The 18,429-nt window shown below is 25.3% G+C and overlaps 1 protein-coding gene across 3 annotated transcripts; it reads right to left on the bottom strand.

The window, feature by feature from the left end:
• Positions 1-655: 655 nt before the first annotated feature.
• LOC129957295 (uncharacterized) lies at positions 656-17,164 on the bottom strand. 3 transcript variants are annotated; one of them, XM_056069561.1, is made up of 6 exons: positions 16,994-17,164; positions 13,315-13,475; positions 10,302-10,436; positions 7,828-7,962; positions 4,776-4,934; positions 656-3,212 (listed from the first exon to the last, which is right to left on the bottom strand). In XM_056069561.1, the coding sequence occupies exons 2-6, from the start codon at positions 13,460-13,462 to the stop codon at positions 3,193-3,195; spliced, it is 597 nt and encodes a 198-aa protein (XP_055925536.1). In that variant the 5' UTR covers positions 13,463-13,475; positions 16,994-17,164; the 3' UTR covers positions 656-3,192. The 3 variants fall into 3 exon arrangements, with proteins under 3 accessions (XP_055925536.1, XP_055925535.1, XP_055925534.1); XM_056069560.1 differs by having other exon boundaries at positions 4,761-4,934; positions 13,315-13,472; XM_056069559.1 differs by having other exon boundaries at positions 4,761-4,934; positions 16,994-17,162.
• Between the last annotated feature and the right edge of the window lie 1,265 nt (positions 17,165-18,429).

Below are 18,429 nucleotides of genomic sequence, written 5' to 3'. Positions count from 1 at the left end.
GTTAGATGCATTCCTGCATTATACAAGTTTATTTTAAAAAAAAACTTTAGCAAAGACCAAGTCACATAAACCATAATGTTTCTTGGACACTATTTTCAAAATGTATCAAATGTTATTTTTAATTTCAGATATACAATGCAGTATAATCATTACATTTTATAAGCATTTGCACTATATCATGCTGTGTAGGGTATTTAGAAGTTACAATGATAGCTATATATCCTGTAACAACTTCATATCAATGAAAATTAGATGGTTCTTAACTTCAATAACTCCCATCTTACCGAAATGTTTTCTTCTTTTTTGGGTAGCCACTTTGGTTGATTTTGTTAGAACTATGGCAAAAACATGTCAGGAAAACTTATAATACAGAGATTATTTGTCATAATTTGAAGAATAAATAATATGTAAATTGCTCAAGTCCAGTAGAAAACTCTGTTAAATGGAAATTTATTGAATGGCAGTTCTTTGTATTCAATACAAATTATTTGAGAAAATAATTGTATCTGTATTTAAATCATCACTCTTTATAATTATTAGGAATACTAAAAATGGGTTGTTTTAATTTGGAAAGTTTGAGGTTAAGGTTTGGTCAAGGTGAATGCTGCTTTGATTGTTACACAAAGTAAGAAATTTGCATTAAAGACAGCACATATGAAAGTAACCAAAAATTTTATTCAACATTTAAAAAAGATAGAAGCAGTCGAAGTACAATCATATGAGGTAATCAGAAAACACTTTTCTTAAGCATTAAATTTGGCACTCAAGTATCCCAATAAAAATATTTGGCACAATACTTTTGAATCATAAGCAATGATTAAAAGGAAGGATTCAAATAGAATAAAATACTTGAAACTCATTTTACATTCAAAACTGCTTTTATATGTAATGATTAATTCTAAAAATGCAAATTTTAGTCAAAATCAGCCACATTTAAAAACTGTACACTTATAAAACACAAACATTCATAGATGTGTAAAAAAAGATACACAAACAAATCATAGACAACTGTAAAAAGCTACATACATGTTTAAGTAGTACAACATACAAGACTGTCTTTTAGCACATCATATGAAATTTGTAATCTAGCAAATTTTGTTACAGCAGAATTTGTAATAAGAGAGCTGGTAACTATTCATACTGCCTTGAACAAGTCTAAAAAAAAAATCAACTACCCTGGGTTTATTCAAACTGAATGTTGCCCATTGGTTAAAGAAATGCCAATAATTTAAATCCAACCAATCTTTACAAATCAAAATATGAGGAGTAAGTTGTTCAAAAAATGCATCATTTAACATAATCTTCCAGAGAAATATTGTCATTTTATAACAAGAATGATATTTTTTTAAAATCATATCTTGCATCTTTTTTTTCTTTTTTTTTTTTTAAGTATTAATAAGTTTGAAGACAAATTTATTTTATTCATCAAACAGTATTTGACAAATTACTATTACCTATTAGGAAGTATTTCAGAAATTATGTATAATTTCCACATATATTCAATAAAACTATTACAGCATCTGAAATAATGGCATACTTTGAAAGAAAGCATGAATTACATCTAAAAATGTAGATTTTCATTTGAATACACTTTTAATTTATAAGTGTGGCTTCCTAATTCAAGTCTAATTGTACTTTGTGACATCAAAAGCAAATATGCACAAACAGAAATTAACATGAAAATTTGCAGAATTCTGCACATTGTTCTCTATAATATGGAATCATATGATCACGTCTTTATCATTCACAAAGTCCACAGCATTAAGGAAAAAATGGAACATATTCCAGAAAGATAAAAGCAAAAGAGAAAACTATAAGGAAAAAAATTATCTTCAAAAGAGAATAAAAAGTTGGTATAAAAAATGAAAATCATATAAAACTGAAAAAAAAAAAATGTAAAATTGTTCAAAACAGCCAATTATCACAGAAGTTATAGCACATATTAAGCAACAATAAGAAAAGGTCCAGTGAAAACCCATGCACTCAGTAGCAATATGATTTTAGTGAAATTAAATTTTAAGCTTGAACAAGAATCGAAAATTTTCAACAAGTGTTGAATATTGAAACAAGAAAAGCCCTTAAAATTTTTTTATAATTGTTTTTTTTTTTATGAATGCTGATTTCATGATTTTTTTTAACCAAAAAAAGATAGCATGAAAAGAGTTTTAAGATCAAAATGATTGATAAGACTTTTTTTTTACGTTAACATTTGGTACAGAAATAAATGACACGAGAAAACAAACAGCCAAATGAGAAATAAAGACTATGAACAAATACTGTATAATGAAATAAAAAAAAAATTAAGATAATAATGCTGAATAGCCAATCAATATTCTATTCATTCAATTTTTATTGTATAGTTAAAATCCAACAATTGTAAATAATATTTGAATATATTGCAAACCAGTATAAAGCATAAAACATGTCATTTCCATTTACTACTATGCATGCAGGAATTTTAAATCAAATCAGAAAACTGGAAATCTCAGTAGCATATGTATATTTAATCATCACACAGAATAATTGTTTATCACGAATACATAAAGGAGATTTGCTAACACATCTTGATCAAAATAGCAATTAAAAAAATCAGCAATTTTAATTTCTACACACAATTTATTTAAAAAAAAATTTCTCCTACCAATCAAATAATTAAAATATTAGAACTTTGTTTCATACATAATTTCATTACCGGCCTCTTTGGAATTTTCTCCACATTTAATCAGCAACACAGAAAATTTTCTAAAGTTTTTGAACACTGCATTAAAAAAAATCTAAATGCAAAAATTTAAATTAAAAAAAAAAGACAAGAAACAAATGACGAAGACTGCATTGAACTGCATTGGTAATAAGCACACCAATATGTGAAACAAAACTATTTTCTAAGTTATGCAAAACTTAGAATAAAATTAGCAAAAATACAAATATATTTTGAAAAAAAAAAATCAACATTTATGCACACAAAAACCACACTGAAAAACAATGATTTTACAAAAAGACAACATCTCTATAGAGTCTAGAAGAAATGGTACATCTAAGATCACTACAAGTTTAGGTAGATTCAACCTAGCTAGTAAAAAGATTTACAGTGAAAAAGAAGAGAAAAAATTAATACTTATAATGCTTGAATGATATAAAAATGAGCTTTTGGGAGGAAAGAACAAAATGCTGATAGGAAGAATCCTGGAACCTTTACTCGTCTTCATCATAATCTAGGATAGAAAGTAAAAGAATGAGAACTATAACAAAACATAAAAGAGATAGAGATATAAAAATATTTACATTAATTTGATAACAATTTAAATACACGAACAACAATGCATGATTTATGTTAGAAATGAAAGAATGGGAAATATGAAGAAATATTAACTCAATGAATTTTTTTAAACTGATCTAAAAGAATAATTTAAAAATAAAAAAAATAATAATTACATACATGAACTGATACATCATCAAAATTATGCACCTTAAATGCATCTAGTTTTACTTCTATACAATAGAAAAGAAATTAAAACCCATTTGAATATACCAGAAAATCTAATTTAATCCAGATTTTACATGCAAACTTTTTTTTTTGAACAATTTGTTCATTAAACAAAAACTTATAATCTGTAGTAAAAAATAATACTTCATGAAAAGAAATTTTTCAATTTTATTTCTTATTTTGTCTAGCCAGGATTATTAATTTTTATTGTAAATAATTCAAGAAACTGGGAAAAAAAAATCCTTTTTAGAATTTTTGTTTATTTTCCCAAATAGAATAAATGAAATTTAATACATAAACCTAAATAAATATCTTTAATTACCATTTTCCAATTCAATTTTGAACATTAAATAATTCATTTAGGTTAGTACATAACAAAATATATGTCTCCTAAATAATTAATTAATTTGCTTCTTGAAAATGTGATGTCAAAACAGGCAATTATCCTGCTAGCAATATCTGAGATCTGATTGTCACAGATAAACTGATGAAAATTGTTATAATCATAAAGGCAAATTTGCAGTGCTTAAGAAAAAAATTATAAGTAAATATATAGTAACCTTAAAAGCAAACAATAAAGACTCAGAATTTTATAAACTAAAATACTACATAAATACTCAAATAAAAAATAATAATTAAAAATGGAATGAAACAATGATTCACTAACAGAAAAAAAAATGCAATGTAAAATAAGAAATTAAATAAAATGTTCAAAGAAAGTATTAGTAATAACTCTAACTGGTCATCTAGAGGAGAACAGGATGATTCAGAATACGAAATAAAATTTGAAGACTTCAATTCATTGACATTTGTTACAATTCAGCATAAAAGTTTACAATTTCATTTGCCAAACTAATTTTTATTCATATTTAGCTTTATTCACATAATAAATCAGTTATATTGAATTTAAAAAAATAAATGCCTGATTTGCTTGATGCCAAAACTGAAATTGGAATTTGCGAATCTGATAACGAAGCAAATAAAAGAGCCAGTATATTTTTGAACTCTTTTGAAATATCATCAAAAATAATTCTGAATTTATAAATATTTTTCTCTCAACAATTTTTAAGAAAATGTATGAGGAGAAAAAAAAAAAAAAAAAACTCTCCAAGTACCTATGCAAGAGTCCTTAAAAGAATTCTGCTTAGAGAAACCAAAGGCACATAATAGTCTTTGCGATCATCATCCACCATTATTTAATAAATATATAGATTATTTATATGAATATGTTAATATAAATGATCAATGGGTTATTTTCTTTTATAATTTTAAGTACCTTGTCTACCCTTACCACTATTCTTATGATTAGAACCTTTGTGGCAAGGTTTAGTGATTTTCTTGTTGGCTTCACATGTCTGTGGACTTCCACTCTTTAGGACCAGAACCTTAGTCTTGCGACCAGTGGCAGAGTCACATTCGCTCCATGCACCTTGTTTATTGTATTTGCAAACTGTACAAAGTAGGGGGAAAAAAAAAAGAAAAGATAAATATTTAAGTTTAATTTTTAAGAAAACTAAAAATACTGAATTCAGAAAATTTAGCTCAAATAATCTCATTTTGATCAGCAATTATAAACTTTTGGAATCACAATTGTATTTTGGCTGAAAAAAAATGATTTTTTTATTTTAATAAATTTTACAGCATGAAATGTTTTATATAAATTACCATATGAAGAAATATGAACTCTAAAATAATTTATAGGATGCATGCTACAAAACATTTAAAATAATGAGCAGATTTTTACAAAAGTACAAGTTCTTATTTTCAAATAATAATAATTTATCTATTACATAAAATTTCTTATTTATATTATCTATAAGAATTTATTATAGAAAATAGAGCCATTTACAAAATTTTATGAATTTTTGCCTGAAAGTATGATTTTAAATTTTCAAATCAATTCTGCATTTTACAAGTAAATTTATATAGACATCTGACCATCTGATATATTATTTTTATTATTGAAAAGAATTCTTCATATGCAATATGAGCTCTATAAATTCCAACAACTAATAACTACAGCTGAAAAAGTAGCCTAGAAAAGACAATGAAAAGTCCTTCAGACTTCTGCCATTCATTCTGCCAAGCAAACAGAAATGACTGATTTCTTCAAAAAGGTGTAGTTTTACAGCTATGCTTTTGTAATTACATAATACATTACAGTATTAAAACAGTACATATGTATTCATTTTTCTGTGTATCCTTGACGCCTCTTGTTAGTGCTAAGCACTTTTCTGTTTTCATTAACAAAATGCATTTTAGGTTAGTTTTGAGTGATATACTAAAATATTAAGCGTTAGTTAAACATTTCCTGCTGTTTATTTTACGTTTTATTGTACATAAAACGATTTATCAAAGTTGGAATGACTGTTTTCTCTTTTGCTATACCCGTTTTTAGCTTTTTTCGGATTATCCGCGATTTTTGTTATCCGCGGCGGCCGCGCCACCCAATTCCGCGGATAATCGGGAGTGTACTGTATATGAAAAGAAAATTAGTCCTTTAATTCATTTAAATGAAATCTTCATCTTTGAAATTATTTTTGATTATAAAGCAAGGTGCAACAGAAGAGTTCACATTAAAAGCTTTCAATATTTCAATATGGTTTTATTCTAACATTTATTTAGGGTCATAGCTTAATTTAACAAGCCCTCATGAAATGAATCTATTCTTTTATAAATTACACAGGCCTATATAATCCAATTCTTTGTCTGAGGGTTTATCCAAATTTATGAAATTCATGATATTTTTATGCCAATTCCAAAAATACTATATTTTTTTCTGTATTATTTAGGCACTTTTTTTTTTTTTTTACTATTTAAAAGTAAAAATTTTAAATTGGAGGTGTTTTTGAAAGCATTCGATTACATAATTTTTGAATAATATTTGATAAAATAAGGTAATTAATAATAAATTAGATATATGTCTAAAAGAAATGAGATTATAAAAGTTACATTTTTATTTTCATTCTAAGGAATGCTTGCATTTCTCAGATTTTAAAGCGATTTCTGATAAGTCCCCCCCCCCACTTTCCCCAGTTTAGCATACTTTTTTACATTTCAGAGCCATTCATATTGTGTTTTCATGAATTTTATGTATATATATCAGAAAATCTCTCATGCTCACTATATCAAAGTTTATAAAAAAATAGAAAAGATGGGATTGCAAAAACCCTTGCATCAAATCCAGTTCTTTGCAGTTTTGCAGCATTTTCCTTCTTATTATTTTACAAGATTTTTTTTATTCGCCATAAATTTCTAAGATGCTTTTGGAACTAACCTATGCTTTTTTCTTGATCCGTCTCGTTTTTCATCTCAAAGTTTTGATACAGCATTAACCATCTTATATCTAGGCCGATGAACACACCGTCTTTGATTTTAACTTCTTCATAATCTTTGTCAAAAGAAACCAATTAAATTATCTAAAGTAATCCATCATCCATTTTACCCAAAGTTTTAACAAATTTTTTCATTAACCTTAACTTTACAAGCAAGGACAATAAAGGGTTTTTGTTTATTTTTTTTATCCGCTGAGTTCTGCCAAATTACACTTTTTGGATTTAAATTTTTCCTCACAGACTGTTCTGTTCTCATCTGAAGTTGCTTTTCAGATAAACTATCCCAAAATTCAGAACAGTTTTGTATCTCTGCTTTGTTCTTTAATAAAAAAGTTGAAATTTTAAAATCTCCACAAATTTGCTATTTAAATTCTTGATATTTAATAGAGGAGAAAATCAGAAGTTTTTTAAAAATCATTCTTTAAAAATTACTGAAAGAAATACTGGAATTGAAGTCAGAGCCTTATCATTATGTAGTACATTTTAAGATTTCCTTACAAGAAAAAATAGCCATCACCAAGATAGATCATGATCAATGGCAGAAAATAAATGAATACATAAACTTCAAATCCAGGAATATTTATATAGCATACTAGCCATTCTTCTTGAGAAAGCTAGTTAATTCTTTGTCTTAGTTTTGATACTAAGAAAATCTTGTACAAAATTATTTATTTACTTATATTACTTCTTTCTATATTTTGTATGCATTATAGCCGTTTTCTTCAGAAATTAATTTAAAAATCTTATAACAATATATTTTACTTCAAGATAATTTTATTAAATAACCTGTTTCCCATCATTAAAAACAATAATAATAATAATAAAAAATTCTGAAAAATGTGTGGATGATGGTTTTTTTCCCCATCAGCTATAGATTTTTTCAAATTTCATTTTTTGTGATTGATGCTATTTCACTAATCTCATTTCTGCAAGCTGATTTACTTAAAATTAAACGACATTCCAAAATTTTTGGCCTATGTTACTACACAAAGCAAATAAAATATTTACCTTTTTTACATTTCTTGGATAATGTTCTAGTAGGTTCGCAAGAGGAATCACTTTTAGGTTTAAGGCTATCAGTACGCACCCTGGTGTTAGTACTGACTTCACAGTCACTCCAGTCTCCCTTGTCATATTTACAAGCTAGTTAAAGAATAGCAAAATAAATAAAGCAAAATTGCAATCTAAAAGTGAGATTTCTATAAATTTCATTTATACTAATAATACATTTTTTTTTTCCATTTACAAGATAAGCTGACAGGACATAAAAATTTTGATAAGCCAAAAATATAAAAACAAAAATTTTATATACTATTACAAAATTAGGTAATGTTGTGTGTATGTAGACAATATTTTGAAAATATGCAAAACTATGAAACAATTAAGCAATAAATAATTAAATGGTATATAAAGATTTAAAAGCAAATAAATTTTAATATATTTTCCTTTTTGCATATATATTGTGAAGTTATAGCAAAATATTAGAATATGATCCAAAGTAAACAATCATTAAATAAATACATTTATAGTGATTTACAGTTAGTGGCTATCTCTTCAATTACAATCCATATTTCATCACTGGACTTTCTCTTGATTGTTTAATACCATTTTCTAATATGCTAAGATTAATTTCCCTTTTATTAAACTTGCAAAATTTTACAAAACAACATGCAGTGCCCAAGATTTATCTTGGTGATTAATTCAATATACAAAATAACAGTGATATGCTATTTCAATCAATCGTTTCTGACAAGGAAATGCTACTTAACAAATATCAAGATAGTATATATACACTCAAGGTCATTTAATATAAATTCATCTAAGCAAGGAACAGTTATGTACAAACAAAGTATAAATGAAACACCTGTACATATAACAAACCATTATGTTGCAAGTATTGGTATTATCCTAAAATTGCAAACCAAAATGAAGATTTCTCTAGATGTCAAAAAGTTAATATGCAAAAGTGTTTCATTTTCATATAGCTACTAAATTACATTTTGCCATAATTTATAAAATAAAAAAGTCCATATCAATTTTGCCTCTCACTTCCATTATGAGAAATATCAAATTATTACAAATTGGAGACTTTCATTCAATTTAAAACCTTGCCACTGAATTGGGCAACTGTTTAATCCCAAATTTATAATTATGTTGGTGTTTATTTTATTTAAAACACCAAACGAACATTTTTTTTTTTAAAGATAAAGAGACATTTATCAATACATAAAATGTTCTTAGAACACTTTCCATGCCATTATTGCTATAATTACCAGATTTAAAATCATGCTAATTTTTAAATGCAATGTTGATAACATACTGAATAAGTTTTTTCATCTAATATATTTTAGAAGTTTATATGTTATTCTTAATACAGCTAGTGATAAAAATATATGTTTTAAACATTAATTATAAATTTTACATATTGCTATTAACCAAGCAAAGCAAAAACTAAAAAGAGAAAGAAGAGTTTTTTTCTATTCATTCCCCTTAATGGAATGATAAACATAACTTTCTAATTACTAAATAAATAAAATAATTCCACAGAATCTTAAACTCATTAATTAAAAGCAAAGAAGAAATTTCATGATGGCATAATATTTTGACTTTGATTTTTTAAAATTACATTCAAAATTGAAAATTGCTTAAATTAACCCTATTACCATTAATTTAAAAAACAAACATACTACAGTATTTAATATGTGTATGTATATTTGGGTCCTACATTTTCTTTTAAATTTCTGCAATTCAATTTAAATTTTTGAAGTTTTCTTAATTTTTTAATAAATTAAAAGAGGTAATAAGAGATTTTTTTTTTAGGAATGCCAAGCATGAAATGGATTGGATTAAAGATACAATAGAATTTTTCCATCTGTTAGAGAAAAATGAAAGAAGGATGCTAACATATTTTTGAAATATATGGATTAAATCAAAAGCTTTTTCTTGCTACATGTTAAAATGTTATACAAAAGGAAAATGCAAATCTTTATTATTGTGAGCACAAACAATAAAAATTTTAAAATGTTACTTGTCTTGAAATTTTTTTATTTAAAAAAGTTTCAATTAAGTACTTTTTGATTTAGCAAAATATGCTAAAAGGGCAAAATATTTAAAAAAATTATTTGATTTCTTTAAGTTGAAATAATTGTAAAAATTGCCCAATGCCGAAAACACTAACTTTTTAGTTAGCATAATTGTAACACTCCATAATAATTCATGAAATTTTTATTTCTGATTTAATAAGAATAATCATAAACAATGCCATTGCATCATATTTTAATGTTAAGAAAATGAAAATTTAAATTCTGACTTTGTCTAAAACTGTACTAATACAAGTTTTATTTACATTTACTAATACAAGTTTTATGTACAATATTAAAAAATATTTTACTCTCTAGCACAAATTTTTTCATGGATATGAAGGAAGAGGATGAATTTCAGTAAGTTCTTAATGATATTAAAAATATATATTTTTTCCTTACCTTTCTTGCATTTTCTTGAGATCACTTTTGTTTGTTCACATGAAGAATCACCCTTTTTCAAAGTAAGTGTTTTTTTCTGCATGTTTGAAGAATCGCATTCACTCCATGGTCCTTTTTTGTAACGGCATTCTCCATCTACAAGTAAAAATGAGAAAATGAAATGTATTTATGAATATAAAACTATTACACAAAAAGATAATTTCAGAAGGCATTTATAAAAAAAATAATTGGTTTTAAATAGTCTAGACCGAGAATATTTTTTTTATATATAAGGAAAAATAAATAATAATAAAAAAATAAATAAATAAAATAAATGATCATGTCTAGTTATTCTACTTTCAATATCAATATAATAATCATATGGTTCATTTATTAATAAAGGATATAAAGGAAGAGTAAAAATTTTTAACTTCAAAACAAATAAAAACAATTAATGAAGCAATTAAAAGATTTAGAGAGTCCAGATTGCATTATGTTACTATATTATCCATAAACTAAAGTTAATGCTCTAAACAATTATTTTGATCAAATACATTTAATAAATCGAAAAATCAGTTGTTTGATGGCATCATATTAAGAACAAAATTTTTTAATGCAAGCAAACAATTTATATTTCTTTATTTATAAACCTAGTTTTCCAAATGTGCGGGAAAAAAAACAACTTTTAGAATAGAAAATTTAAATTTATTTTTCCATGGGAGAGCATAATTTGCACACAAGGAGAAGCAATGATATGTGTGTTTATATTGTGACACAAGAGCAATATGCAAGAAATTTTCCCCTAGAGTTTCTACTAAGATTCTTTTACAGATTTCTTGACATGTAACGATTTAGGAAAGGGGTGTTGGATATCTTTGAAGGCTATGCTGTGGGTGTTAGGGGGTTTCTATCACTTCACCTTAGGGTATAAGAAGTCTAAACTCAGAAAAGTATATCAAAAATTATTTAATTATTAAGTCTAAACTTTTCAGAGCATATATTAAAAATTACTTAAAAAGTCAGATTTGGATCAGGAAATAATATGGGGAAATTTAAAATAAAAATCAACGAATTAATTGGGATTCAAATTAAGTTAAGAAATATCATTATATACACACAGACACATAAATCACCTTTTCAAATACTCCTAAAAACAAAAGTCAATTTGACTACTTAGAGGATTAAATATGTATCATATTGAAAGTTTAAAGAAACAACAGAATAGCTATACTTTACGTACATAAAATCTGAATGCTGTTTAAATTAAATTAATAAAATCTAATAAATTTTAAATAGACATAAAGAAAGCACCAAAATTTTCATAACAAAAAATAAAGTTATCTGAAAAAATTATGAAGAGTGGTCTTTAAAGTAAAAACTTTCTAACAGAATAAGAATACAAGAGTCAGCAGCAGCATGAATAAGTTAGTGCTCAATATGCAAAAAAAAAAAAAATCCAAAATTTGACTTAAATTTTAAAATGTTATAACTAAATCATACAAAAAATGTTGAATACAAAATATTTTACCCATATGCAAATGAAAAGTTATAAAAACTATTCACTAGAGATAATTTTTTTATTAGTTTTGTTTCTTCTTCCAATGAAGGCATTCAAGATCTGACAAATATCAAAACCATACATGCTTCCCACTTCAATTTGATGATTAACAATTAGACAATTCAGATAAAATCATCCTCTGTTCTTTTAAATAAAATATGCTACTTAATTAAAGCTATTGCAAGGAGAAATATAAACAGAAATAACACTAAAGCAGAAAATAAGAAAGCAGTACTTTTCTGTTAATAGAGGTCATGCATTCCATTTATATTAACATTAAACATTAAGAGACATCCACAAAAGATATAGTTAAGATTGATATGTTTATATCTGAGAATCCAATAATAATAATAAACAAACTAAGAAAGCAATATAGTGAACATAAATTTCATTTATAATACAAAAAAACCAACACAGGAAATCTAAATTATAACTTTTAGCATGTTTAAAAATGTAATATTATTGCAAAAATGTACTTTGATGAATGTCAGTTATTAATGAAGATGCTTACAGATAATTAATAGCAATATATATCTGTCCAAAAAAAAGTTACAAATCGGTAAAATTTTAGATATAGTTTTAGTTTTTAAAAGAATACTGAAAGTAATATTACATATTATATTAGTTACATATTTATATATATAAGAAAAATGCATATATTATTTTTAATGATTTTTTAAAAAGTAAGCAAGAAGCCTAAATTTATTTAAGAAATTTCAATACATTAGTTTGAAACAAGTTAATTTAAATGGTTAATTATGGTTTTATTAACATCGGCAAAGTTATTTAATGGAATCAATGTTGCTTCTAAATTTAATAATTAATTTAGCTCTAAAATTAAAATTTAATAGAATTCAATCTAGAAAATATTCACCTAATTATATAAAACGGCATATGTTGAACATTCATAATTTGACAAAAGAAATCGAACAATATGATTAAATGGGAATACTTTTTATTACTAGATGCCTTTCATATGGGAAATAAAATATTTCAATAGCATGTTTAAAAATATAAAATGGGCAGTAGGACTATATATTTTAAAACTCTCCCCAAGCATGGAACAAAGGAAGTGCCAGCGTGAGATAATACTGTTAAATTTTATAAATGAAATTAATATTTTCTTTCTTTCTATACTTCAGAGATTTGTATGCATCCAGAGCCATAGCTTAGTTTATCCAAAGAAACATTACCATTATTTTATATCAGTCACTTGCATCAATTATTTAAAAATAATAACAGCATGTTCAATAAAAAATTAATGAAAAATAAATAAAATTGAATCATTTTTAATTTTAAAATTAAGAGGGGGGGGGGAGTCCTCCTATAAACAAAACATCACATCATGAAATTAGAATTACTGTTTAATATGTCTATTGTATTTTATTGGCAAATGGAAGGAATAATATAAATAATCTACAATAACTAATAAATACAATAAAGTTCAAAATCATAATAAAAATTCAAGAAATGTACCCTTTTTCTTGCTGTGTATTCCACGAGATACTCTATATACTACCTCTTGATCATCTGAATCATGAAATACATCTTCTTGAAGATGACTGACAGCTTCAATCAGTATGAATGTGGACAGCAGAAAGCATGCAACTAAATAAACTTTCATTTTCTTGGTACTACTGAAAAAAAAAATTATTTTTCAAAACTTAATAGCAATTTTAGTTTAATTATTCTTTAAATGACATTTCAAAAATTTTTGGACATTGCAGCATGAACATTTTTGTAGTTATTCTGAAAAAAATTTCTATCATACTATTATCTATTTATTTAGCTAGTTCAAATCCTCCCCAAAATGGTTAAACATGTAAAGATAACCTCATTGCAAAATATTACATTCTAATTATTCTCCTCCAGCAAATGCTAAAAATTCTCATGGAGTTAACATAATTATAAAGAGAAAGGGTAATATTTTTAATATTTCATAATTTAGTAGAAGTAATAATTACATTTAAAAAAATCATCCATTAGCAGACTAATGCATTTTGTAGCTTAAGCAGCACACCTTTAGCAAGTCCTTTTTTAAAAAAAATAATTAACTAATTTAATTTCACATTTCAAAAATTTTAATTTCATAATGTTTTTACTCATTTATAAATTATTTCTTATATTTATTAAAAATATATAAATATGGAAAAAATAAAAAAATATAACTTCTTATAAATTAACCATAATTATTCGATAATGATTTTTTTTTATAAACAAAAGAATTTATGCTATGAAGCAAAATTATTAAGATTATAAAGAAATAATAAACTCAAATATATATATAACATTAAAAATTATTATTTCCCAAGATCTAAAAAAGTGGAATATAATACTGTTAATCAAATGAATGCTCTACATTCCAATTATTATAAATAATCAATTATACTTTAGTTTATTTAATAATGATTTTAATAATTAATTGTAAATGCACATTCTGGTTCTAATATTTTTTATTTCATAGAACTTTATGTTTTAATAATTTATTTGGAATTAGACTAATAACATTTTTTAATAGTCCCCTCAGCTCAGCAGCTGTTTAGTCAGAAATTTCTCAATGTTGAACATATATTTTCAGAAAGTTAACTATTTCAGAATTCTTGCTAGCCTCTCCCTCCTTTTATTTAATTTATACACATTTATATATAAATATTTAATTTAAATTATTATTAATTATATAAATAAATTATTATTAATTTTATTAATTATTTAAATATATTTTAAATATATAAAACTAAAATATAGATTTAAATGTTTAATGATCATACAAGGTTTCAATTTAGTCTACCATGAGAATTTTAAAGTTATCAACTAAAAATGAGGAATTTACTAATCAATGAAAAAAAAATGTGGAATGTACAGGAATTACTAATGATACTTATCAATAAAAGAACCATGAAATCAAATGTGCCAATGATTTATATACTAGAAACATTTTTTTTACTTGCACACTTTTAAAACAACTGATATAAATTAATCAATTTTCTTGGTGATCATTGCGAAAAACAGACCCCAATGCTTAAGAAAAACGCCGATAATTATATTATATATATATATAATGAAATTGATGAGGCATTTATCAGTTCAAGAGAATGTGTTGGGGTCTGTTTTTTGCAATGATCACCAATAAGAAATATATAAATATATCAAAAATTATATGTTAATGATTTTATTAATAGCTATTTTATGAATACAAATGTCTCTTTATTTTCATAGAATAAAGAATATAAAAAGTATATAAGCAATATAATTTTAAGAAATTAAGTGTTTTTTTAAGTGTGCATTTAGCATGGTATTCAATTTTTTATGTTTTAATGGAATAAATTTATTTATTAAGAGGTTTTATAATCTATATCTTTATTTATTAGATAATACTTGAGAGAAATGCAAGGTTTGAGGTATATTAACTCAAGATTTATACTTTTTTCAAAATGTCCACAATTATAAATAACATATGCATTTAAACAAACATCCTAATAAACCACTGTGTTAGAAAAAATTATATCTACTGTCAATTAAAGAGAAGATAAATGCTAGTATGGCAATTTTCAAATCCAAACACTGAATGTTTTTTTAAAAAATACATATATTATGGGATGCACATTTTTGAGACCATATTATATATAATAGAAGTATTTAGGTTTTATAATTACAATGACTGAATAAGCTGGAAAATTATCGAACATATGATTTGAAAAATAATTAGTTATAAGGAATGAATCTGTCTAAGATTTCGCTATTTTCTGAATAATTTAGAAATGACTAAACTTCTTATTATTTTATTAACATTTCAATTTCTTATTACAATTTTTATCAAGGCAGCAAAGTTAAAAAGTTTTTTTTTTTTTTAATTTTTTTTTTACACTTTGCTCATCCCAGCCAAAAGATTATATAATTTTAAAAGTGGAACTTAAATTAAACAAAGATAATAATGTATAGCTGAGACAATTTCTACCAGCAAACATACTAAAATTAAAAGAAAAAAAATGTTTACAGGCAAAAGATAGATATAAAAAATAAACAATCAGGGTCCTTAACTTAAAAGAATTTGTTTATAACAAAAAAATCATATGATGATAGATCTTTAATATGAGAGCACACCTTTTTCAGGACATAAAACAAATCAAAAAATTTTTTTATCATTTAATAATGCAAAAATAGATAAATACATAAAATTAAGATTAAATACATAAAAGAACACAAATGACAATTTAACTTATTTAAAGGTTCAAAATTTACTGGAAAAAGGATAGTTTTAAAAAAATGAGATAAAAAGATGACACCCATATATTAAACAGTGGTTTTCAAAGACTGAGAATTCCTATTTGACAATTTATTTATAAACTTTTTATAACACCATCACATTTCAACTGTATAAATCGAATCTTGCATTGATTAATTTTGAGATGCAATTAATTAGCTAGAAAAGATATTCTCCATCTTCCCATCCAAATGCAGATAAATTCCCTCCATTTCTACTGACAACAGGCGTGACTGACAAAAATTGAGAGAAAATTATACTCATACCGATTTTTTTCTTCAACAGCACAAATAAAATTAACACATATATAGTTGAAATAGATAAAGTTTTTTGGCAGATAAATATTTCTTTAATCAGTCTTCCCTTCTAGTTTTTATGCAAAATTTAGTTCTTTTTTTATTTGATTATGTATATCCTTTCCAAATTAAAAACAAAAAATTTGGGAAATGCGCTCGCTATTCAAATAGTACAAATTATTTGCTTTCCAAATAAGAAAAATGCTTTTATAAAATCAAAATTTTTAAGTAAGTTTTCATATTTTTACGAGGAACACGTCATCTTTTCATCAATATATGGTAATAAGAGAAATTCATAAATAAAATAAAACTGACTTTTAAATGATCAATTAATATAGATGAAGAATTTTCATAATCTCAATGCAGATAAACTACAAGTGCACAATCATATTCAGTTCCAGATAAGAGCATTAATATAAATTACAGCAATATTTCAATTCATATGACATGTGCAACTGTTCAGAAAATCGATACCGACAAAAAAGTGTTCAGCAAAAATGCACAAAATCAAATTAAAATCTATACATTTACAATGGGCAGCCATTATTCACATAGAAAGCTAACGGTTTTTTCAATGCAAATTTGCAAGAATACTTACAAGATGCGGCACCGTAATGAAAAGTAAAGGTTCTAGTTAACAAACGAAGGGAGAAATGCAGGGGACGCAGATAATAATGCGGACAGAAATATTTACCACAACAAAAAGTAGAAGTGATAGTGAACAAGAACCGGTGCCAGCTGGTTTAAACCAGAGCAGAAATCGTTGACCTACAAAGTGTAATGACCAGACAATTCGATCTGCTATTCAGTGTAAACAAAGTGATGTGGAATTTACAGAATATGACGAAAGAGGACGCTCTGATTAGAAGACGTTTCTGAGGCACATTTTTGACCATTCTGCTCTAAATTTTTGGAATTTTGGGATCAAGGTTGATCTTATGATAATAAAAGAAGTTGCATTCTTAGCGTTTATCGGATTGAAATCATATTTCTGTTGCAATAACATGATATAAAGGTTTTAAAAGTTAGTATTAAATCGATCCCAAAAGATAAATCTAGGGACTAATTAACAGGAGAAATTTAAACATGGCTGATCGCAAAAAGAAAGGTGCAGCAGAGGTTTCAGTTTCCATTTCAGCAACTGATAAATATAAACCTAAAATTATTTTTCATTGATACTAAATTAATGTTCTTTTTTTTTTTTTTATAAAGCACTAAATTTTTGTAATTTGTAAATTTTTTTTTAAATCGATGAATCGAACGGTTCAAAATAGTTTCTTTAAGTTCAGAATTAACTTTTCTATTTCATCTTCCCTAAAATGCTTATTTCAAACTTAATATTTCAAAAAAGAACAATCAGAATAGATACAAAATGAAAGGGAAAAAAATGGAATGTTAGCACTTGTTTATCGATAAGAATTTTTGCCTATTTACTCGTCATTTTATCATCCAAAAGTTGATTGTAATTAAAAAAATCAACAACCTTTGAATGTTGTTTCAAGTCGGCGTTGCACTGTACTTTTAAGATCCCCGATGTATATAATAAAGAAATCAGAAAAAAAAAAATGCGCATAATGCTAATTTTATATCATATTTCGAAATGCGTGTCCCTATAGCACATGATACTTTTAATGAAATTTATTGTTATGAAGCTAAAAGTCATGTAGACAAAAGAAAAAAAAATAGTTAATTTTTCTTGTGTTTATTCATACTGAAACAAATAAACAGAACAAAAAAATGTGCGCATATCAATATGCGAATAGATACTTTAAAATGAAATGATTTAATTCTTTTTCTATCCTTTTGAAGCGCTGCTGTGGTCTGATGGTAAGGTTTTGGCATCGGTTTTTTAAGGGTTTTAAATTCAAAACTCGGTTTCCCCAAAGGAATTCCGTAGAAGCAAATCTGGTGATGCACACCGAATTCGCTGAGCCAAAAGATGCTTAGCTGTGAGGTACGGATATTAGAAAGGAATGCAGGTTCAGGTAGTGTCCTCGTTACCTGACCACACTTCGAAATTAGGAGTTCCGTCCC

This window comes from Argiope bruennichi, chromosome 11 (genome assembly GCF_947563725.1).
Source record: "Argiope bruennichi chromosome 11, qqArgBrue1.1, whole genome shotgun sequence".
NCBI lineage: Eukaryota > Metazoa > Arthropoda > Arachnida > Araneae > Araneidae > Argiope > Argiope bruennichi.
The sequence above is the reverse complement of the archived record's forward strand: the minus strand, read 5'-3'. Positions and strand labels throughout refer to the sequence as shown.

What these genes read in the sequence shown, in the direction of transcription:
- LOC129957295 (XM_056069560.1), bottom strand. Translation starts at nt 13,462, where the DNA reads ATGAAAGTTTATTTAGTTGCATGCTTTCTGCTGTCCACATTCATACTG. An exon ending in AATACACAGCAAGAAAAAGG is followed by an intron (nt 10,437 to 13,314) that starts GTACATTTCTTG and finishes TTTTACTTGTAG; the next exon opens with ATGGAGAATGCCGTTACAAA. An exon ending in ATCCAAGAAATGTAAAAAAG is followed by an intron (nt 4,935 to 7,827) that starts GTAAATATTTTA and finishes TACTTTGTACAG; the next exon opens with TTTGCAAATACAATAAACAA.